The sequence below is a fragment of the Anopheles merus genome, chromosome 2L (genome assembly GCF_017562075.2).
Source record: "Anopheles merus strain MAF chromosome 2L, AmerM5.1, whole genome shotgun sequence".
Lineage (NCBI taxonomy): Eukaryota > Metazoa > Arthropoda > Insecta > Diptera > Culicidae > Anopheles > Anopheles merus.
Window position 1 is genome coordinate 5244535 of NC_054083.1, and position 24524 is coordinate 5269058.

General features: G+C 39.6%; 1 protein-coding gene across 2 annotated transcripts; it reads left to right on the forward strand.

The window, feature by feature from the left end:
• The first annotated feature begins 1546 nt into the window (after nucleotides 1–1546).
• Nucleotides 1547–9438, forward strand: LOC121593836 (chromobox protein homolog 1-like). Of its 2 annotated transcripts, none has more exons than XM_041916551.1 (5): nucleotides 1547–1718; nucleotides 1927–2084; nucleotides 2139–2259; nucleotides 2339–2476; nucleotides 8932–9438. In XM_041916551.1, the coding sequence occupies exons 2-5, from the start codon at nucleotides 1989–1991 to the stop codon at nucleotides 9108–9110; spliced, it is 534 nt and encodes a 177-aa protein (XP_041772485.1). In that variant the 5' UTR covers nucleotides 1547–1718; nucleotides 1927–1988; the 3' UTR covers nucleotides 9111–9438. The 2 variants fall into 2 exon arrangements, with proteins under 2 accessions (XP_041772485.1, XP_041772484.1); XM_041916550.1 differs by having other exon boundaries at nucleotides 1953–2084.
• Nucleotides 9439–24524: the final 15086 nt, after the last annotated feature.

Genomic DNA, 24524 nt, shown 5'->3' on the forward strand with positions numbered 1-24524 from the left:
GGCGATTACAAGGCGATTAGAACCCTACCAGCATTAAACGGCTTTGAAGGCATTCAGAAGGCATTTAAGGCCTTTGTCGCCTTAGAAGGCGAATAAAGATTTCAACCGAAACTTTCACGGCTGTAACGGGTTCTCTTCGAAATCTTTCAACTTTTTGATTCAACAAGAACAGATAGCTTGCCGCCATCTTAGCTTGTTTATTTACTGAATTTGCACCTATACCAATGTAACTGCCAAATAGAGCAGTGACAACGCTTTTGGTTCCGAACCGAGAAAGCGTGTGTTCAAATCCAGATTTTTATGATCTTTTTTCTGCGTTTATTTCTTTTTAAATTAATTTTTTCTTACTATAATTACTTGAAACAAAATTTATGTGAAGCGAAATTAAAATAATACCTTTTAAAAAAACATAATAATTACACTATGTTCACCGTTCATTATCAGGATGGGAGAAATATGTATCTCATTTTTCCTTTTATTTTAGTTATCGAAATGAGTTTGATATATTATTACCTTTCAATGAGTTGTTATTTAACAACCGAATAATGTAGACCATCTTTAATAAAGTGAAATAGCTCAGAGCTTAACGCAAGAGAACATAACACGTAATCGTGCTATCGAATCTCACGCTCATATCTGGGAACACTACAACAGTGCAGTGCTGAAGACGCTTGTAAGGTTTTCTTTTGACAGTTGCAATTTCAAATTTCAAATTAAAAGCGAAATTTTTCATTGACATATTTCAAAGGCATTTAATTACTGCTAAATGCACTGCTGATCGCCTTCAATTCGCCGGCGATTACAAGGCGATTAGAAGGCATTTAACGGAAATTTGCGGGTAGGGAAGGCATTTAACGGAAATTTGCGGGTAGGGATGTTAAGTCGTGAAATGTCAATTTGTTCTGAAGCAAGGTCAAGGACCGTAAAGATATCAGGTCAAGTTATAAGCCCGTTTTGACAGCTAGGTGGAAGAAGAATCGACGAAGAAAACTGACAGTTAGTTTTCCGCGTTTGGCGAACGTTTCAAGTTCTCGAAGGAAAATTTCCATTTTAAATCACGGGCTGTGTTCTAATAAACTAAAATATTCACCCAAATTGATCTCCACCAAATATTGACCATGCAAAACGTAAACAATCCATTAATACATACACAAGCGGAAAACCATCTGTCAAAATCGGAGCCCAGGGGGTGATAGCCAAAACGGCTATAACTACACCTCATTATACATTCCACCTTGAGCAATGTGTTTTAAAATGACAAGGTGAAGTTAATTAGAGCAAAATGACATTTCTTGACTTGACATAACTGTTCCGTGGGTTCCGGTATAAAAATCGAGGATGGCTGGTGAGGAGTACTGAAATTTGTATGCAGGGATGGACAGATGTCGCTCACAATGTCGCCCAGCAAAAGCGATAAAAATCAACCTTCTAAGTGCATACACCTTGCTCTGAAGCACTACACCTCCTAATATCCATACACCTTGAGATCACACCACCTGATATTTTTAATCCACCATGGACGGCTGTTGTCAAATTGAATCTCAAAATGGTAATCTGCCAAATGCTGAGAAGATACCTCTGCTATATGTTACCTCGAATAAGGCCGCGTCTATTACTGACATATGTCACAAGTTTGTTTGGGCGCAAAGTTGAACTGCATTTATGCTTATCCTCATTTTCCAGCATTGTTGTTAGATTTAATTAAATCTCTTCCAAAGGTAATATAATTTACTAATAAACCTTATATCATATTGTATGTTGTGCGCATCCCTGGGTGCTCCTCACAACTACGTTCTTCAGGCAACTATAAATAAACTACAGGTTCATTCACCGCACGCTTTTCTTTGCAACTAACCGTACATTAAAGTAGCATTCTATTATAATTACTAACAAGCTCTTTCCTTATACACTAAACTATCCGTACAGGGTTCGATAATTATTATTGTGTTTAGTGTACAGTGGCCATATCCCTGAATTTTGGAACTAGAATGAGCAACAAAAAGCTGAAACCGGAGGAGCCGGTTGAAGAAGTAAATGAATTTTCCGTCGAGAAAATTTTGGACAGCAGAGTCGTCAACGGCAAAGTACGTACTACAGGGAAATATCATATCATATATTGATAGTGAATTCTTTAACAGGTTGAATATTTTCTGAAATGGAAAGGTTATTCGTCAGAAGAAAACACCTGGGAACCAGAAGAAAATCTTGACTGCGATGATCTGATACAGGCCTTTAAAGAATCACGCAAGAAAAAAGAAGGCAAGCCACTGAATGTTAAGAAGTGTTATACATTGCATCGTTAAAAACATTCAGCTATCCTCTTTTCATGTATCAACAGCCAAAGAAGAAAGTTCTGGAAGGAAAAGTAAGCTGAAGGATTCATCTGAAGAACCTAAAGCTGTCCCAGCTAAACGAAAAGCTACGAGCGATAAGAAAGTAGGCTTTGACCGCGGATTGATCCCAGAAGAGATTATTGGTAAGTTTTTATATTTTTTCTTGATAAATATCAGAAATCATACACGAATTTTAAGTTTCTTGTGATGCATATTATCTAGCACTCTTTCTTATGACTAACTATCATTATAAATACAACAATTCATCAATTCAATGCCTAACATATTGACTGAGAGAATTCAAATGTGCTCTACATTCTTCTATTTGGCATAGCGACCTATGCCCGGCCTATGCAGATATTAGTTTCTTCCACCCAGATAGTCAATCCTTGCTACGGGGGCACGGGTAGATCGTAGATCTTACGAGTTTGCATACCTTTTCATGTTTTTACATGGTTTTCCGACATTGATGAATCGGCGGAAGTCAATCACAAGACTGCGTGACCGATACGTAAACACGTTGACAATGCCGGTACGATACCCAAAACCTGAACAGTGGGTGCCCAAAATTTTAACTTAAAAAATCCCTGCTGTAAGAGCATATGTTCCTGGGAAGCGATAATGTACCCTACAAAGTGTGCCGCAGTCTTGCGATACTAATCCGCAGACCCCGGTATCGTCAACGTTTTCGCGTTCAACCAAAATAACATCAATTTTTTGTTCTACAAACCGTTTGAGCCAGTCTGATGGTACAGTCGTCAACTCGTACGACTTAACAACATGCCTGTCATGAGTTCAAGCCCCGAATAGACCGTGCCTCCATACTGATTGGACTGATTATCCTGCAATGGTAACGATAAGACACTGAAAGCCAAGCTCTCTTCACTAGTGAAGACCATTTAGCTTAACGCATATATTTCCCAAGGACCATTGATGTAGAGCAGCAGTTGGCAAAGTCCGGCCCGCCGCAACATTCAATCTGGCCCGCGAAAGGATTTGACTGGTTTTGAAAGAAGGAAAGAAACTATAGTAGAATATCGATTATCCGGGCAGCTCGGGGCTGGGCGGATGCCGGTTAATCGATTTTCACGGATAATAATCCAAGAATAGTCAGATTCATATAAACATTACAAAATTTACTGGTTGTACTAACAATGCATCCTATACCTATCGATTAATCACTATTAGAATGTTTTTTGAATCAATAAGACTAGGGTAAATGTATCAGTATTGGGCAGATTAGTGCAGTAGTTTCACTAAAACTGCATGTATTCTTGCAATTTTTATTACTTTTCATGAAAATGACGTTATTTTGAACGATAAACTATCGTATTATATTGTGCTATTTTTTATTTGCCGATTTAAATGTATTTTTTCCTATTTTCGGCAGTTTGGTCCTATTTCCGGCAGGCTGTGCTCCTATTTTCAGTAACGCGGATACGGGGCGGTAAATGTTGTAATCAATTCAATAGTTCAACGCTTTTTAGTTGACATGCTTTTTATTTGAACCAAAGTCTATATAATACAGAGGTCGAGTCATCCAGAACAAAGTTTTGGCAGCTGGATGAAAAAGCTTCAATAGTTTCATCGCAGCATGCACTGAGGTTTTAGTTGTTGTGCATGCAGTGGTCTGAATGAATTTTCGGAAATTATTTAAATACTTTTTTACGATCAAATTACGAAAGAAATCATTATTATCGCAGTAATCCTTGCTATGTGATTGCGAAGATAAAACATATGTCAAATGTTATGTGTTAAAATATTCAGAAATTGTCCTTCCTGACACTTTAAACCCATTAAATACATCTGTACCTCCACAAATTGCACCACTATTGGTACATTTACCCTATTCATTTAAAGCTTCATCAGAAAACTGCAATGCATATGTCGATACATAAAACGACATTTCTTGTATCAAATATCACCAATTTCACTATAAATAATCAAATAACTTGAGAGAAATAAAATAATTTGTGAGCCGGTCGGAGCCGTACTCTATAGCCGTAAGGCAGTCTCATTTCTCCAATGCCTACTTTGATTGTAACTCACATCAAAGTGACTGTAAAAATTGCGAGCAAAATGCCCAAAATGGGCAACATAAAATTAATAATTTAAGTACTTTTCAGCACTAATCATAGGAAAGTGAGAGTGTAAAATTGTTTTAGACATTATTTAATAATAGGATTTAATAATAGGCATTAATAGGACGTTGCCGAAAATAGGAGCACAGCCTGCTGAAAATAGGACCATACTGCCAAAACTAGGAACAAAAACAGTTTGCTTTTTCATGAATATCGCTAGAAAAAAAAACGCTTGAAACGGCAAATATAAAATAGCACAACATAAAACGATAGTTTATCGTCCATAATAATGTCACTTTCATGGAAAAGACTGTAAGTGTACGAGCTGTTTTAGTGCAACTGCTGCACTAACCTGTCCAATAATGGTACAATTACCCTATTTAACTTTCAATAAAGCAAAGCGTTTTCTGGTGAAGAATCACTAATGACAAATTATAGGGGAAGGTAGGTAAAGACGGACACGTTAAGGGAAATGGTAAAAATGTAAGGATATATAAGTGCAACGACCATGAAAAAAAAGTGCATACATTATCTTACTTCCATGTTTTATCAGAAAATGTGTTGAAACTTTTAAGTTTCCATCAATTTTAACGTTTTTTTCATGAATGAAAAACTTGATTTTTTTCGTGCAGTTTTGAAATGTTCGGGTAAGACGGACACCTGATATGGGAAAGATGGATATCATGAAGGCTAAGATGGACACCTTTAGAAAACGATGGCAATTGAAGAGTTTTACAGTATTTTAACAAATTCTATCGCTTATAAACCAATTCTTTGTCAATTGCAACGACGATTCATTCAGCCGTGAATTTAGGAATTGTAAGCACCGCTTCTAATAGAACGTAGAATGTAGAATCTAAGGCATCCTTTTTAATATCGGGCATTACCAGTGGACGTTGCACCAGCTTTTTTTCTTTCTTCTTTTGGCTCAACAACCGTTGCCGGTCAAGGCCTGCCTGCACCACTTGTGGGTTTGGCTTTCAGTGACTAATTGATTTCCCCCCATAGCAGGATAGTCAGTCCTACGTATGGCGGCACGGTCCATTTGGGGATTGAACCCATGACGGGCATGTTGTTAAGTCGCACGAGTTGACGACTGTACTACGAGACCGGCCTACATAACCAGCTTACATAACAACAATTTAAAACTTCGCTTTAGGAAATTATTCCGCGGAAAGTGCGCGACCACAGCATATTTGAGGGATTTGTTAATACGTCCAGTCATTTCTTACACTGAACTTTTTGAAACCCATTCTGTAAACCCATAGAATCTCTCATATATTCCTGAACGATTTGATATCAGTATTTTATCTTTTTTTTTTATTAAAGTTGTCCAAGTCGTGACAAAATATTGGATTTCGTGAAGAGCCTCATCAGCATCGTGCGAGTAATAGCATAACGCATGACTGTTATTTTGACCAGTGTTTCATTTCTCGCTTATTTATTACTTTTTTTAATTGCGTAATGGTTTATATCTTCAAAATACACTTATTTAAGGTGTTCGAAGAAATATATTCATCACCAATTGATATAAGAAGAAAAATAACTCAACAAATATGAATCCATCTTTCTCAACAAATCTCAACAACAAACCAAAATAACTCAACAAATCGGTGTCCATCTTTCCCTATGACAAAGTGTCCGTCTTTCCCGCTTTGGTGTCAGGATATTTAAACCAGCAGAAAACAAGATTTTTTAATTCTTTCATTCTTGTTCTTTCGCCAGTTTTTTGCTTAAGAATCATGACAAATCGTGCATGTAATAAAACTTCCGAAAATATCAACAATCCAAGTTACAGAGCTTAAGATCCGCAGTAATAAAATTAGATTCACAAAGGTGCGCACGATTGAAAATTTGTTTTGTTCGTGAATTCAACCAATTTCGTATATATTACACGAAAAATGTACTCAAATGTGTTGTTTTACCTTCAGTTTGGATTATTTTATGAGAAGTGTCCATCCTACCCGCAGTGTCCGTCTTTACATACCTTCCCCTACATGGGATGTTTAGAGCAGGTGTTGATTGAATTTTGATTTCGATGATTGATTATCGATATTTGAGAATGTTGTTAGCTTTTTTTAACTGTAGTTCATTAAACGATGATAACTGGGTAAAGAAGCAGCTGAAGGGAGGGGAGTATCAACTTTCAGCGATTGATATTTTTTTCTTTATATTTTTTAAATTTTAAAGAGGCATTTTGATGAAAGTGTTACTTTCTTCTATCTCGTTAACATCTTCTCTTACGCTTCCTAAATTAATTTAAGAGAACCTATGCCTAGTTCAATCGTTTTACCAACATAATCATTTACCAGCCTAGTTGTTAATAATCTTAATAAAAAATCTTATCATTGTGTCTAAATATGCTTCTTCACATTCACCAAGATAGCTTACAATCTATGGGGCTCTTTCAATTTTTCCGTTCGTAGGCTGAAATTTCAGCCTGTTGGCTGTTTGCATTGTATAGCAGTTTTCGAGTAGCTATCTAAGTGAGTACAATATACATGTGGACTTATCCAAAGGTGTATGAATTTGGAAAGCTGATTTATATCGTTTCTGTTTTTGAATGAATATTTTAAGAATGTTTTGTGTATTCGTCAAGCCTCCAGAAAGCTTGTTTGAACAAAAGTTTTCACCCATCCTGTCAAAAAGTGATATTCAAATTTGGTTATAAAAAAAAGCAATGAGACCACCTGGACTACATACACTTTGATTCTGGATTCCATCACCAGATCTCGTTAATACATCTTGGAATAAATGTAAACACCACCTCGTTTTCCTATTTTTCGAGCTAATTACTACTCGAATCTAATTCTAGCTTTGAGGCTAGAGATATCTAGACTGAAAATTGCAGGCTAGTTTTATGTGTGGTTTTGTATGGAGTGTTTACATGAGCCTCCAACTGTCAAACTCCATACAGAAATTGACTAGAATCGTGAAGGGCCCCTTTATAAGAAGGCTCGTCTGTAATGAATGCTTTGAATATCAAGTACATTGTTTTATGGAAATATGTTAAATGAAGATAACGAAATAATGCATGTGACTATATGATCTTGGAATGACTCGGCGATCTATTATAAACAAGGCTTTCACAAAGTTCCCGGAGAAATAACTGGCAGTCAGGGTACGTAGTAATATACTATCCTGTATACCGTAGTATATTAAACCCGTATCTTCTTTCAGCCAATGAACATGTGTGGGATAAAAGATTTTTTGAATAATTGTAATAATAATTGTAATTTAAATAATAATTAAATAGTGTTAATCTTTGTTACTAAATATTTAATGTAGATTCATTTTGTGCCGGTGCCGGTTTACATTTTCAAAATTGTATTGCAGATAAGATACATAAGATAAGATACATAAGAGCACATAAGATAATCATAAGTGGGAACCTTGTTACAGGACATCCGATCAGAATAGCTTGGCCTGCACCGTGTTAAAAAAAGATCAAATAGTTTAAAAACTATTTATTTTTTTACGAAAGGCGGTTGTTTTTTTTATTTTAAAGGTCTATGTAACATGAGACTTTGCGACCTTATTATCACATTACGGGATCTGATATTTTCGCAAAAAAATCATACACCGTTTTCGAGCCCAAATAAACAATGTTAAGCTGGTTTCGAACATTGTTCACCTATGAGTAAACATTTGACGTTTGACGATTCCTGAACATTGTTCAATCGCAACTAAACATTTGCTTTCCCCAATATTAACGTACGTTTATATTATCCGGGATCGTTTCTTCGATGATTATTTCGTTGCAATTAGTTTTTTTATCCCGGCGGTCCCGTGGTACAGTCGTCAACTCGAACGACACAATTACATGCCCGTCATGGGTTCCAGCCCAGAACGGATCTCCCCCGTAGCAAGGATTGACTATCCGGCTATGTGGTAATGAATTAAGTCTCGAAAGCCTATACAGGCCGGCATGTCCGCGTAGGACGTTACGCCGAATAGAAGAAGAAATAGTTTTTTTTTAACTCATTTTATCATTCATTTTATTTTGTACTAATTTAAAAGTCAGTTTTTATTAGTCCTGATGGTATCGGGATAAATTATTGACAAATAAATTCAAACTATTTTTGCAAATGACGTCACTAACAAAAGTCTAATCTTCATACAGAAAACGGATAAATTTAGGGGAATCACTTGTTTAGTTACGATTGAACGAAGTTCTGAAAATCAGCAGTATTTCAGTTAGACGTTAAATGTTTACTTATAGTTCAACAATGTTCAATAGCAGCTTAACTTGCAGCTTGTTTATTTGGGCTCGAAAACGGAGTATTTATGTTTCAGTCAAATTAACTTACTTCGTAATGTTATGTTTTGGCCCTACAAGCTACAAGCTCGATTCGTTGAATTAGAAAAGCATTCGTCAAGAAAATAATGTTCAACGTACGGCCTTCTGTACCAATAAAATTGTATGTAATAAACTTCCGTGGCCCCTAATTTTATATGCAAATTAATTCACAAGATTGTTGTCTTCTTTCATTCACTTCTCTATACTTTTATTTTAGGTGCAACTGATGAACATGGAAAATTGATGTTTTTGATGAAATGGAAAAATGCTGCCAATGCTGACTTAGTACCCGCTGAGCAAGCCAACGTAAAATGTCCCCAAATTGTTATCAAATTTTATGAATCTAGGCTAACATGGCAATCCGCAGAAGCAAAAAATGATACGCGGGACGACTAGAAGGAAATATTTTTTGTATTTTGTGAGCGTCACAGCATTGTTTTCTGCTATGTTTACTGTTTCTTCAGTAATACTCAATCGCCGAAGTGAAAATATGTCCACCCTATCAGGCAATCAGTCTGCAAGAATGTTATTAAGCAATTCCTATGAAACTATAATCCGGTAGAAAAGCTTAATCGGCTTCACACAAACTTCAAAACATCGTCAGCGGTCATCCATCATAACATCACGCGACAACAATTTCAAGATCAAGAGCATTGTGTAAAATGATTGAGGAAATATATATATATTTCTAATTGTAAAATAAAAATAAAACGAGTAACTTTCTTGCCTGTGATTTTTGCAACACTGCTTCTAGACGACCAAAATGTGTCCCGCGACAATTTTGGCATCATTTTTCTTAATGTCGATCAGTAGCCGAAATACTGTCTTTATTACAAACGTACAGGGTTTACCAAGTCACTTTGCGATGTGAGCTACATTATTCATCTCACTTGAGACGTTTTTCTATTCCCACATGCTACTTCATTTGGACCGAAGTAATTCTCTATTCCGCCGCATTCATTGTCATTCAATTTTGAAAAAAAAAAAAATGTGAACATCTCGGACTGCTCCAGCTAACATCCCCTGTGAAAAGACTTCATATAATGGATGAAAATGAATGCGGCGGTATAGAGAAATATTTCGGGCCAAATGAAGTAGCACGTCAGAATAGAAAAACATATTAAGTGAGATGAATTGTACAGCACATATCGCAAAGTGACTTGGTAACAACTCAAACTCTAACTCAACTCAAAATTCTCTCTAAGGTCGTGAGGCCACGGTGCTTTCTCAAGCTGAGAAAACATTCTCAAGCACTCATTTAAGTTTCTCGAGCACTCAAAACTTGTTCTCAGACGCGAGCTCGTGGCCGTCATCAATTTTTCTCACTCTGAGAAACTGATAAAGCCACTCAAGCATTATTTGGAGCTTTAAATAGAAAATAAGTTTTTGATTGCATGTTTTAAAGCTTTTTCAATTATAAACATTGAATACATTTTCCATAGTGATTATCGAAAAACGAATAGCACAATTGCTTATATTTCAGTAAGCCGATCGCGGCATCGTCAACTTTCTCAAAGATTCTCAAAGATTCTCAAACCGATTTTGTGCCGATTCGACAAACGTTGAGAACGTAGGTTTCTCAAAAGCACTCATGAGTGCTTGAGAAAATGAGCGTTGAGAAACCCCATGGCCCCGCGGCCTAAAGGGCAAACGATTTCGCATGTTATTCTGCTTTCAATGCTTAAAAAACTGGGTTTCGCTGATAACTACATTACTTGGCTTCGCTCCTACTTAACCGGTTGCTCTTATCACATAAGTTCGTCCGGAGTCCCTCAAGGAAGTAATCTGGGCCCATTACTTTCTCTCATTTTTATCAACATTTTTCGCATGTCATCGGAATTTAACGATGCATTAGAGTTATTCGATTTCTGTTTGCCCACGTCAGCGTTTAAGGAAAAATTGCGGTTGCGTGATGTGTAACGTATATGTCTGAGGTACAGTCAGTCCAAAAAATATTCGTCTAGCTGAATATTTTACAGAAATAGGCGAATTATTGCCAAAATAGGCATGGAGCGGTAAAAGTAATGATGAGGTTTGATAAAGGTATTACACTCGTATTGCTAAAAATTATTGCACATTAATATATTGCAATAGCAACCAAAACACATGAAAAAACTTAAAAAGTCGTTTGAAGGGTGAGCAAAACATATTCGTCTGTTTAGTTTTTTTAAAATATTTACGCTGGCCAAGCACTACAAAGACGTGAATTAAATTTATTATTATCAATCTGCTAGTGACTTCCATTAAATTAATGCATTTCTGTTGTTTCAATTGCTCTTCAAACGATCAGAGAGGCACTAAAGGCGGGGGAGTTAAATGAATGGAGCATGATGGCATAAATAGTATCTTAATCCTATGCATAACCTATCCTTGCCATTTTTGAAGGTTACAAAATGTGTGGGAGGCCTCATTCGTTCATTTGATCAGCGGTTGCCCATTTTCTGATACTAATTGTGTGACAAACTGCTGTAATGGGTTAGGAGATAGCTACGGTCGCCATGTAATGCGAGGAGCGTATAACCGTACCTTGAGTATCGTCGCGGTAGGTCAGTGTTTCGCTGACATGTATCGAGGTAGAATAATACTTTGTTCGAAGCGGACTTTTCAACGTCCAGGCGATCATAGAAACCCAGAAGGGGTTTCCCTTACTGGAAACGTTGGAGTTTAGAAGCCTTACCTTGGGAGCACATAACAGAGGGGCATAACTAAACTCTTGAAATAAGTTGGAAGGCGAAGTTTTTAGGCAGCGTAACGTCCTATCTTGACAGTCCGAACGAATCTGATCTGCCGTGATCGGTCTTGATTTTATTTATCGATAAAATATATTGGTTCGGTGCAATGTCTAGTTTTTGTTTTGTATTTTACTAGGTGAGGTGTTTCTATGTGGTTTTAATTTACAATGTGTCTGGAAGGGTGTGAGGTGTTTTTGTCGCTGCGTGCTTTTGCTGAAATTTTGATGTATTGCGCCAGAAGGTTTCAAATGGGTATCTTCGTCACCGCGCGTTTACGTTGCTATGTGTTCTAGGTGACGATTGCTTTTGCTTATGTTGCATGTTTCGGTTGTTTTTGCATGGATAGTGTGGTCTGAACTCTTCGGGTTTGTTGCCCTGGTCTGATTTGCTGAATGTGTCGTAAATGTGTTACAATAGTGTGATTTGTTACCATGTGTCTATAGCTGATAGTGTGGTTGATAATAATGTAGTTTATAATATAGTAGATATGCTACACTGCCACGTTAGCAGCCATCCTTGACGGTTAATCTAACGAAGGAAGCGGCTTAATGTCCAAAAAATCAAATATTATTCAGGAATCAGTGAATTTTATGATGGCCAATAAGATCAGGAAAAGAGATGGGTCACATTTGGTTGATGGGTCATATTGCATTTCATTGTAGCTGGTCATGCTATGGCTTGAATGAGTGAGTTGTTACAAAAATGTTTTGTTTGAATAATACCATACGCAGAAAGTGGCCATATCTGTTAAGGAGCATCAAATAGCTCAAAAATTCATTCATTTCATTCATCAAATAGCTTCATTAATTCAAAAATTCAAATGAGGCTCTACTAACATATTAACGTCCGCCGTCTAGTAAATTGAAAACAGTTTTCTAAGATGTAGCAGCAAAATCTCGTGCACCGGTAGCACCAAGGTGTCATTATACCAGGGCTCATTGAGGACAGGTGAGCTAGAAAAATGATTCAAATTGATAGGAGACGAGATGGTGAAATATATTCTTGCAGTTTTTAAGTACTTTGGGTTCCAGATCTGAGAAAATGTACTTAAAAAGTACCACATGTTTCAAGGTCAGTCGAGAGGGAGAACATACAGCGCATTGTCATTTGCCTAAAACACCAAACCTGTTGAAACTATACTGATTAAAACGATTTGGTAGACTCTCATTATGATATCAGTTCCCATTTTTTCAATGGCACTTGGCCACGTGGTTCGGAAATGCAATATTTCTACCAGAGATTAATTGGAACATGTCTTGTAGGATGAGTGAGTCAAAATACATCCTTTTTTTAGGTTCAAATGAGTTCTGGCGTTGGTCAAGTAGTCAATAATAGTCATAAATGCAATAAGGAACACGATCAAGACATTTTTAGATTTTATAACCTTTGTTTTTTTACACATATTACGTCAAAAGTATGATAGACGAATTCTTTTTGCGCGTCAATCAAACAACTTGTTTTAGTTTTTAATATATTAGTTGTTATTGCATTATTTTAATTCTTATTTTTAGCAGTACGTGTGTATTGATGGACCTTCTAAAGAGTTTAGAATGTGTCTCTACAGTTTATTAATCACAACTACAACACAACTGAAGCTAACTGCTTCTTTTATACCCATCGTATATGATACGGTCTACTTTGTTTTCCTAACACCCCCTCTTAGACCTATCGCAAATCGATGTTTCGTAAAAACTGCTGAAGAAAGCCCTTTCGTAAACATATCCGCAAGTTGGTTTTCGCTTGGAATATACTTCAATTGAATTCTTCCGTTCTGAATACATTCTTGTATGAAATTGTATCTGATATCTAATTGTTTCATCCGTTTTTGTTCGCGAGGCTCTTCGGCAATATACATACACGAATGGTTGTCTTCGTATATAATTAACGGAGTATTCAAATGCTCGCCAAATTCGGTAAACAGATTTTCTAACCATATTGCTTCGCAGGATAATTGGCTTAACGCAACATATTCCGCTTCTGTTGATGACAATACAATGGTTCCTTGCTTTCTTGTGGTCCATAGAACTGTGTTTCCAAAATTTTTAAATATATAGCCACTTGTGGAATGAGGACTTTCCATGTCGCTATCCCAATCTGCATCAGCAAATCCTATAATTGGCTCCTCTTGATTATGTCGGTATTCTAGGAAATAATCTTTTGTGCCTTGTAAATACCTTAGTACACGTTTTAGATGTGTCCAGTGTTCATCTGCTGCACCTCTATGAAAGCGACTAGGATAATTAACTGCAATACTAATGTCTGGACGAGACGTAATCATCAAATAGGTTAAACATCCTACAAGTTCACGGTACGGATGCTGTGTTGTTCCCTCCATGTTATGATTGCGTGTTCACTTCAAATTGGTTGCTAGGGGACCCCTATTAACTATAGGCAGTGCTGCAAAATGTCATGAGTATCACGAGATTTTCACCAACGAAAACAATGAACATATCTGGGGTAGCTTGATGCTCATTGCTGATAGTCAATAAAAGTGCGCCATGACATGCTGAACACGACATGTGAATTCTTGAGTCCAACGCGATACTCTGACCGACAAGCTTAGCTTAATGCCGGCGCAAGCATTATCATGATTTTTTTCTGGCTGCGAACAGTGCTGCCAAATGCCACTGTTTCAATCATCAACACTCATGACTGAAACGAAGCTCAAATCAGATCACGTACTCAACTGAGATGATCAGTGACTGTACTTAAACAGTTGGAGAATCAATCACATGCTTGGTGACATTTAGTTTAGCACCCAACTTTTGATCACTCACTTGGTCACGACATTGTTGTCAGCAATAATCGCGACATTCTTGGAATATATTTTTCGCGTGGGCTCTAGCAGTGTTGCAAAATGTCAACATATCTGTGGTAGCTTGATATCATTGTTGATATTCAATAAAAGTGCGTCATGACATGCTGAACACGACTTGTAAATTCTTGAGTCCAACGCGATACTCTGACTGACAAGCTTAGCATAATGCCCGCATAAGCATAATAATGACTATTGCTGGCTGTGTACAGTGCTACCAAATATCACTGTTTCAGTCACCAACGCTCATGACTGAAACGAAGCTCAAGTCGACTCACGTACACAAGTGCGATGATCAGGCGCAAGATGAACATAGTCGTTGTGATGTGTGACCAGATTGGTGACATTGCAGCAACCACCTCTTGGTCGGTCACTTTGACGTGACTTTGTTTGTCTGTGATCAATTTCGAAATGTCACTGATGCTATCACCAGCACTCGTGATTGAAATGAAATTCATTTCGGTTCACGTACACACGTGCGATGATCAGAGGTAAGACGCACATGGTCGTTGTGGCGTCTGATCTGATTAGGCGAAAGGCCATGAGAGTGACAATATGTTGACAAATTTTTCAAAACGTGAGCTTTTGTCACTTTTTTGAGCTTTTGTCAAAATTTTGTAACCTGGCGCAGCCAGGAAATAAAGTTGACAAAAGTTGACAAAATTTGACGTTCGCGAAAAAGCGTAAACAAACAGCTATTCCCGACAGACAAAGAGAACGAAATTTTCAGGCGAGGGGTAGGTAGAAACACGCGGCGGGGGCCCGGCCCAAGATCGGATCCGAAGTCCGTTGTTTTGGGCTCGAAATTAAAAATGGCGGATGGAGCGCTACCACGGAGAGAATGCGCTCTCTTGCTTGCCTTTAAAATACACGAGGCGCTCTCGCTGTAAAGAACGCTCGCTCGCGCTGTTTCATCATACCCCTTCCTTCCCGTTTCTTTCGGCTTGCGCTGCGCTGAGCTGGTACCCCCTCCCACTTGATTCCAGCGAATTGCGCTGCGCTGGACTGACACCCCCTCCCACTTGTTTCTTTCGTAGCACGCTGTGCGCTTCCCTTCATTCGGGCTTGGTGCACCCGAATCAAAACAAAAACTTGAACACATTAAACTTGGTTTATATTTTATCACTTTTATTGCAAATAAAGGGGCATTTTCGCACATAGCTTCACACAATCTTGCCACAAAATCACACACATTATTTATATTTAAAAAATCGTCTTATTTAAAATAGCCGTCTAACTGCATGAATACCGTTGTTGCTGTTCAATGCAGTAAAAAAATATTGAAATAAAGCAGCGCAAATCACACATTTAAGATAAATGGTGAAAAATAAGCGCAGCTTCATTTCAATGTGCACAACACTTCAACACTTAGCGAATCTTCGATCGCCCGGGACTTAGGCTAACACGCGCGCGGCCTTTCACGGCGAACGCTTGAGCTGAACTGACGATTTCGTGTGGTGGCAAGAAAGGGAGCGCACAGAGGAACACTCGCTGCACTAGTGCGAGCGAGACACCGATAGCCGCATGCCGCTGCGAGAAAACCAAACTGAGCGCGCAGGCTGAAAGTGAACGCACACATTCACATATGTGTAATTGTGTGAGTGCAAAAACTGTGTAGAAACCAAAACACGCTCGCGCCTCCGCGTAAATCCGCGTATTTCCAACCGTCTACCCATGCTTCTACATGCCCCTCGCCTGAAAGTCGCACACTTTTTCATTCTCATTGCTAGTAGGGTTTGGCGCATTTGTGACCCATTGCTATCATAATAATACTAAAATGCATGATTCTAATTGATTTATGCACCTATTTAGTACTTCTTAAACAAAATATCGATGATATTCAGATGTTGGAGCTTTTTGTCGTTCTTGTGTATATTTTTAGTACGGCCACGAGAAAAGCTCTTTTTAGCAGTTGACAAGCAATTTTGACAAAGTTGAAACTTTTTTCAACATTTTTTCACCTCCGTGGCCACGCGCTCATTGGTGATATTTTGGTAACCAACTCCTGGTCAATCAGTTTGTCGTGATTTTTTGGTATTTTATTATCGCGATAGACTTAGAACATACGTGGCGCGGGCGAGTGGTGTTTTATTAACCATGTGCATATGATTAGAAGCAGTAATCGGTTCTGCTAACTGGTTAAATGATCCCGCATCCTACATATATTGCCAGACTCAGTTTGCTGATCCAAACGTTTATGTATGAACTCTCGTAAGCAGTGCACATGCAAGGATTACCGCTTCATAATGTATTTTATTATTATTATTATTATTATTATTATGATTTATTTAATCTTCAACGGGCCGTATGGCCTAATTAAGATGTAACAGTTCAATTGAAAAAAAAATACATAGCAAAAATAAGATTTGCATCGCAATTCACTGCGGCCACGGCAAAAGCCGGAGACGTTCCTTGAAGCACTGAGTTGAGATGTCGAAGTCGAAGCAATCCGAGACAGTGTTGAAGACAGCCGACATGCGGAACATAGGGTCGGACCGACCAGCACTGGAACGGGGTTGAGCGAGCCGTAGAGTTTCTCTAGACCTAAGTGTTCGGGATGGTGCATAGATATCGACTCGATCCAACAAAGGCGATGAGTCGATAGAGCCATTTAGCAATCCAGCGATGAAAGAGCACTGTGCATTGCGTCTTCTAACCAAAAGAGGTTCAAGGCCTAGAAGACGGCACCGCGCAGCATACGGAGGAAGATTATTGCGATCCTGCCAGGGAAGTAGGCGTAGGGCATATCTCGTGAGCTTACGTTGAATCGCCTCAAGTCGAGCAATTGAAGAAGCGGTAGTTGGGCTCCAGACTACGCACGAATATTCCAGAACCGAAAGAACGATGCAGTTGTACACAGTTTCCGCCGAAACCGATCGAGAAAGCGAGCAGAAATGTCCGAAGAACCGATCGAAGCTCTTGATCGGTTGAAGCGTTTACGGTTTTTCGAGAGAGCCTGCTGTATGTGTATGTCTCTTTTTGACAAAAAAGCTCCGGTACGCGACCGTGTTGGCGCAAAAATGATAATGGCCGAAAAATGTTTCACACCCACGTTTTCTTTCTCCCCTCTTTTCCCTTTCACCTCGCTTTATCGTTATTGGTTTTTGCTCTCTAGCTACATTGAGCGAGTGGCTGACAAGTTTTCGATCGCTTTGCGCAGCGGGTGATGCACATGTAGTGATGGGTCAAGTTGCACTTTTTACTGTGTGGTGCGGTGCTACCACACACAAATAAGTGTGCGGTGTTGTGGTGGTGCCACTTTTGTGCAACCGCACAATTTTGTGCAACCGCACAATTTTGTGTTACCGCACAATTTTGTGCAACCGCACAATTTTGTGCAACCGCACAATTTTGTGCAACCGCACAATCGCTTTGTTGCGGTTGCACAAAATTGTGCGGTTGCACAAAATTGTGCGGTTGCACAAAAGTGGTACCACAATTTTGTTTGGTGTGCAAGTGTGCTCGCACATATTGATGTGCTGTGCGTGCGTGGTAGCACTGTGCTACTTGACCCATCACTATGCACATGGGGTTGCGGAATTCATTAGTTGTCCGGATAACCACGCCAAGTAATTGATTTCCTCTGGCTACAACGTCATCGATATGCTGTTTAAAGTTCAAACTAGAGTCAAGCAGAACGCCCAGGTTTTTGGCATGATTCTGTCGATTAACTGCAGTGCCGTCCATGAAGTAGGTCCCAGTCACTGGGCTCCTGCATCGACTAAAAGACACACAGTAGCATTTCTCGATGCAGATAGTCAGTCCATTACGCTTGCACCACGAACAGAAAATGTCGATGCAGTCTTGCAGGAATGTACAATCACCTGTGTTGTGAATAGGCGCAAAAATTGTTCCGTCGTCGACAAACAGACTGATACTGATATGAAGCCGTTACTTAGATCCCATTCTACGTGTGCTTCGACATGTTGATATGTTAAATGGTATGAAACACGAACCGTTTGCAATTTTATCTCCTAGCTTCGAATAACAAACCAAATCGTTTTCCGCTTGCTATGCTTCTTGAAATGTAAATATTACAGGATTTCACACTTTATCTCAAGATCGCAGGACCCCTTCCCGAATCTGTTTTAGCCAATGCCAAGAATGCGGTATAATGCTTGAAAACGTTGATGATACCTGAATTCATCGGATGCAATGCTGAATCTGCGGCACATTTCTCAAACACACTGTTCCGCGCCGAGGACATGCGGTCGAATATTTTTTTACACGTATAACCTTTGTGTACATCAGTGTATTAGATACACCCAATTATCCTTTTCGCGTTTTTATCAAGAAAAAGACAATTTAATAAATTTAGTTAATGCATATTTGTTTAATTAAAATATTTACAAGTGTTAAGAAAGTAGTTTCAACTGTTTAAATAATCTTTTTGGTAAAAACACGAAAAAAAATAATTAGCTGTTTTCAGTACACTGATGTACACAAAGGTTAAACGAGTAAAAAAATATTCTATGCTATGCCGGCAAGCTGGTGAACAAAGAGAACATTATCAAGGTTTACACCATGCTCATGAACGGCAAACTCGACCAACTGACAGAGATTGCCTTTTACATGGTCGGTCCAATCGAGAATTTTGGCAAAACAAAGTAAAGTGTCTGGCCAAGGAACCGGCCTAAGAATCCGGTCGACTCAAAAAGATAAAGTAGGCAGTTTTCCAGTACTTGCGTCGGCGTTCGATTTCGGCTGGAAAACGATCAAGCAGAGCTCCTCGAATGTAAACTCACTTCAGCGGCACCTCCTCATTCACTGTGTTGTTAGTGTACATCGAACAGCGTAAAATTGGTCATCTGGACAAGAAACTTAGGCAATGTCCGCTAAAAGTCGTACTGACTCTTCATTCCCTTCTTCTAAATTGTCTCAAATTCCGGTGCCGGCTGTTTGTGGGTCTAAAGTGTTTTTCTAGAGTAATTAATAAATACATTATGAAGCGGTAATCCTTGCATGTGCACTGCTTACGAGAGTTCATACATAAACGTTTGGATCAGGAAACTGAGTCTGGCAATATATGTAGGATGCGGGATCATTTAACCATTTAGCAGAACCGATTACTGCTTCTAATCATATGCACATGGTTAATAAAACACCACTCGCCCGCGCCACGTATGTTCTAAGTCTATCGCGATAATAAAATACCAAAAAATCACGACAAACTGATTGACCAGGAGTTGGTTACCAAAATATCACCAATCAGATCAGACTCCACAACGACCATGTGCGCCTTACCTCTGATCATCGCACGTGTGTACGTGAACCGAAATGAATTTCATTTCAATCACGAGTGCTGGTGATAGCATCAGTGACATTTCGAAATTGATCACAGACAAACAAAGTCACGTCAAAGTGACCGAACAAGAGGTGGTTGCTGCAATGTCACCAATCTGGTCACACATCACAACGACTATGTTCATCTTGCGCCTGATCATCGCACTTGTGTACGTGAGTCGACTTGAGCTTCGTTTCAGTCATGAGCGTTGGTGACTGAAACAGTGATATTTTACAGTGCTGCTCCTGGTCCCGAAAATTTCACAAGAAAGTGATTGACTAAAAGTTTATTCCCAAATTGTCACCAATCATATCACTCGTTACAACCACTTGAGAATTTCACCTGTGATAATCGCATTTGAGTACGTGACGCTGACAAGGTTTTTGTTTCACTTGTTTCAATGAGCATGCTTTCTCCCTCTATCTGTTTTGATTATCTGACGGGTCAAACAGAGCGAAAAAACATGCTAATTTTGTTTCTTGGAACCACTCGCACGCAATGCTTATCTCCCGTGACCATCGCGATGATCACCGACTGAAAATGTCGCGACCAAGTGATTGAACACGAGTTGGTTGCACACAATGTCACCAAGCATGCGATGGTCGCATCAACTGTTTGAGGCTCGCCTCTGATCTTCGCAGTAGAACTCGTGACGCTGAGATGATTTTGTTTCAGCCAGAATTTCATTTCATTTCATTTATTTAATACAATATCCGCCATCAAGGCTAAATATAATAGACTTAAAACTAATTAAATACTAACAAATAAACAAAATAATTCATGAAAAACTAAGCCTAACTAACCTAGTCTTGACCTAGCAAAAAAGAAAAGAAAAAAAACAAGGGTAGAGCGTAGAGACTAGTGATGGGCAAAACGGCTCCGAAGCCGGAGCCGGCTCCGACCGGCTCCAGACAATTTCGGAGCCGGCTCCGCACCAACGACTCCGGAACCGGCTCTGCACCAACGGCTCCGGAGCCGACTCCGCTCCGACGGCTTTAACACAATGGACCAAAAGAACTTTTTCAATGAAGTTTCAATCGAGGAAATCCATAAACAGCGGAGTAGGTCATTTTTAAAAGAATTTATAAAAAAAAACCATCGATTAGTTTTGAATATTGTTAAAAAAGACGAGACTAACGAATGCTACACAACGTCATGCATGTCAATACTGCAATCATATCGTGTGTTAGGTTCCACACGTGCGATAATATATATTCGTTTTTTTTATTACGCTATTATACAATGATGTCTCTATTGAACCGTTAGTGCGAAGCTGTTGATTCGTCGCCGGCTCCGGAACGGTGGACCCGAAGCTGGCTCCGCAGCCGTTGGAACGGAGCCGTGAGAGCAGAGCTGTTAGTCCGGGGCCGGCTACGGAGCCGTTGGTGCGGAGCCTGCTCCGGAGCCGTTGGTGAGGAGCCGGCTCCGGAGCCGTTGGTGTGGAGCAGGCTCCGGAAAAAAATCGGAGCCGGCTCCGGAGCCGTTAGTCCGGAGCCGGCTCCGGAGCCGTTGGTGCGCTCCGAAACGCCCATCACTAGTAGAGACTATCCACGCGACCGACCAGAATCAATTTTTAAATAAAAAATATTTAAAACTGCGATGAAAATAAAAGTTTTATGTTTTAAGATTAACCAATATCAAGGAAATTCAATTCTGAAACACAAGTATTATACATAGTTTATGAAAAATAGCCAATACAAGTTCGAAATACTGTTGAAGCTTTAAATTGGAGTAACATTTCCAAAAGTAGAAAAAAAACAATATGTAAAATATATTTAATTGAGTTAAATATATGACATATATTTATTGTCGATGAAATCTACATTTCCGGCCATTTTAAATCATAATTACATTAAGTTTAAAGGCTATTATAAGGGTGATGAATTAGGTTAATAAATAAATTTACACAATGATTATAATAGTTTTACCAATATGCCAAGGCTAAGAAATGTATTAGTATTTTAATATTTAAATTGTATTAAAAGTAATTATTAATATTTGCTTTAACATTAATGAATATCAAAAGTAGTAAGGTAATAGTCAAATAATTTTTTTTTATTTTAATGAATTATCAATGAATCTAAACCTTATGAACGATTACTGAACATTCATAAGGTTTGGATTATTTGACATTATTATCTATCAATTTGCTTATCTACGACGGTTAAAAAAGGCGTTCAAATAATGCTGCTTGGGTTCGAGATAAACAGGCGTTACGCGAAACGCTAGCGTAACGTAGAGGGCTGAGCCTTACTTTTACCAACAAGCAATACGTCATTCGACAGCTAAAAGTGTATGGAACAAGCAGCGAAAACATCCCGTGATAAAAAAATGCCAAAAAAGAGTAAATTGTAGAAGCGGATCACATGCATCAAGACGATCCGCGCCGGACGCGACAAGCGCGACATCATGTAGTGTTCGCTGAATACGGTGAAGGCGATCCGGAGTGAGCTGCGAGAAAACAGCGACGACGACGAAGCGGTGGCAACACGAAAACCACATTCTCAGCGGCGGGATTGCGTGCGGACTGACGCTTTCCTGGCTGACCTCCTGGCGCGCGTGATGGAAAATCCGGGGATCGGAATTCGGGCGTTGGCACGTGAGAGCAGGGGCTGAGGCTGAACGCGGACGGGTACATTTCCATGCTGGACACCGTCGTGAAGCCTTGGATCACAAGAGTGGCCAACAGCAGACCGTACGTGCTCCTGCAGGATTCCACTCCGTAGGTGACTGTCAAAATTATCCCAAACGCCCTGTAGATGCGTGTCCCAGGCATGACCTCATAATCATCCTGGGGGACTCGAACGCAAAGGTCGGTAGGGAGCCAATGTACCGCCAATACACTGACTGTCACAGTCTGCATGAGCACAGCAACGATAACGGTAGTAGATTGGTCCAGAACACCGCAGCGAACAATCTGATTGTTGGAAGTACCAAATTTGCACGCAAGAAAATCCACAAGGTTACATGGGCGCACCCGGATGGAGTAACCCTCAACCAGATCGACCCCGTGTTAGTAGGCGCCGACGACAGTCGAGTCTGTTAAATGTCAGAACATATCGAGGAGCCAATATCGATTCCGATCACTACTTGGTTGGCTTAGTAATACGGTGTAGAATCGCTGGCCCCCCGTGCCAATGGGGGCGGAGAAAACACGCAACCTTGGCTCAACACGTACTCTCTAAGGAACATTACTGTCCAACAGGAATTAAAAGCCGCTTTAAACGAGTCTATACTACCAGAAAACAGATACGAGAGGCTACTTTTCACCGCGGTTGTTGCTGCACTGTTGTTGCGCGGTTGTTGGTGAGCTGCACTGGGTGCCCCAATATCTCAAAAAATCCGCGCTGCCGATCAGTCAAAGAGATCGGGGCTCAGGTCGACTTTCAAGCTGCTCTCACCTCAACTGTTCACCTAACTGCGTCTGTGGGGAAGCTTATTGAACCGATTATCGCCGAGGTGCGCAGCGGATTTACTCTACTGCAAAATACACCCATACCTCAGCTTTGCAATACCGATCCTCGGCCCTTTGCGGGTAGAAAGCGGAGGCGTATCATCGAGGATTCTATATCCCCCGGTGTCAACAAAAACGTAAACTGTTACGACGGTGAACGGATCTGTGGGCTGAACGGATAATACTGCGCACTTTCTCTATCGGCGCTATAACGGGATCCGCTACCTGCGGCACGTACGGCGTACGGTTTTGCGCTGCCGCGGTAATTCACGTGTACTGTGGAACTTCGCAAACAATCGTCGGAAATCCTCTGGTTTTCCTAGCCCCATCAGTTACAACGGGCGCAACGGCAACAATCCGTCTGCTGTATGCGATATTTTTGCCTCGTGCTTTGCCACCACCTTTCTTCCATTGGTAACTGATGAGAGGCAGATAGCCGACGCATAATCAAACGTACCGGTGGATGCTATGGCCCAAAACTTGCCGATAATCGATGAGCATTCAGTCTCATGGTACAGTCGTCAACTCGTACGACTTAACAACATGTCCGTCAAGGGTTCAAGCCCCAAATAGACCGTGCCGTCATACGTAGGACTGACTATCCTGCTATGGGGGGAAATCAATAAGTCACTGAAAGCCAACCCCACAAGTGGGTTGGCAAGCCTTGACCGGCATCGGTTGTTGAGCCAAAGAAGAAGATAGACTAGCAGCATTTTTTTTTTTTGATTAGTCGCAATAGATTATTGACTAGCATCCTCTATTTTTGATTACGAGCAATGGATTATTGACTAGGAGCAATTGATTTCAGCAGGCCGGTTGCTGGCGCGGAGTGACCAGATTGTTTTTAAAGGTTATCGGTAGGAACTCGGTATTATTACTCGGCAAATACGATATTTTTCTGTAAAAACAACTTTTTATTAACTCATAAAACTCATTAAATTCCCATTTGATGGTTGAATGGTCAATACTTAGACAAATATTTGATTTTGGGTTAGAAAATTTGAGTTTTAGTGTGCTCAATTGTAAACCGATATTCGATCAAAATTCGATAGAACTACATATGGTCACTCTGAAAAACTTTCTCAATCTAGCTTACAGGGTTTTACAAGTCAGAATCGAATAAAATACATAAAATTCATAAAATATGAATTCATAAATTCATAAAATACATAGACTGTTAAGTTGTTTCTGTTTCTGTTTCACGGGGCGATAAACGGCGTTAAATAAATTATTGCGGAAGGATAAACATGTCATGCACCCTCAATATTTAGTTGTACAAAGAAGATCTAAAGTAAAAATTCAAACGAGTTCATTGGAGATGCATGCGCAACGAAGCAGCTTAGCACCAGACACATAGCAATTCATTGACTACCACAATCCAGTCAAAATAACGCACCTATACTGATAACATCCATATGGCAGAAGAGAAACATTTCATTCATTGCGCTTACCGCTAGTGCAGGATTGTCTCTTTAAATTTTAGCGATTAGCTTCCCACCAATCACAAATCTCTATCCTGGCTTCA

Coding starts and splice junctions, on each gene's coding strand:
- LOC121593836 (XM_041916550.1), top strand. CDS start 1,623: ATGTCACAAGTTTGTTTGGGCGCAAAGTTGAACTGCATTTATGCTTAT. Junction 2,085..2,138: donor GCAGAGTCGTCAACGGCAAA/GTACGTACTACA, acceptor ATTCTTTAACAG/GTTGAATATTTTCTGAAATG. Junction 2,477..8,931: donor GATCCCAGAAGAGATTATTG/GTAAGTTTTTAT, acceptor CTTTTATTTTAG/GTGCAACTGATGAACATGGA.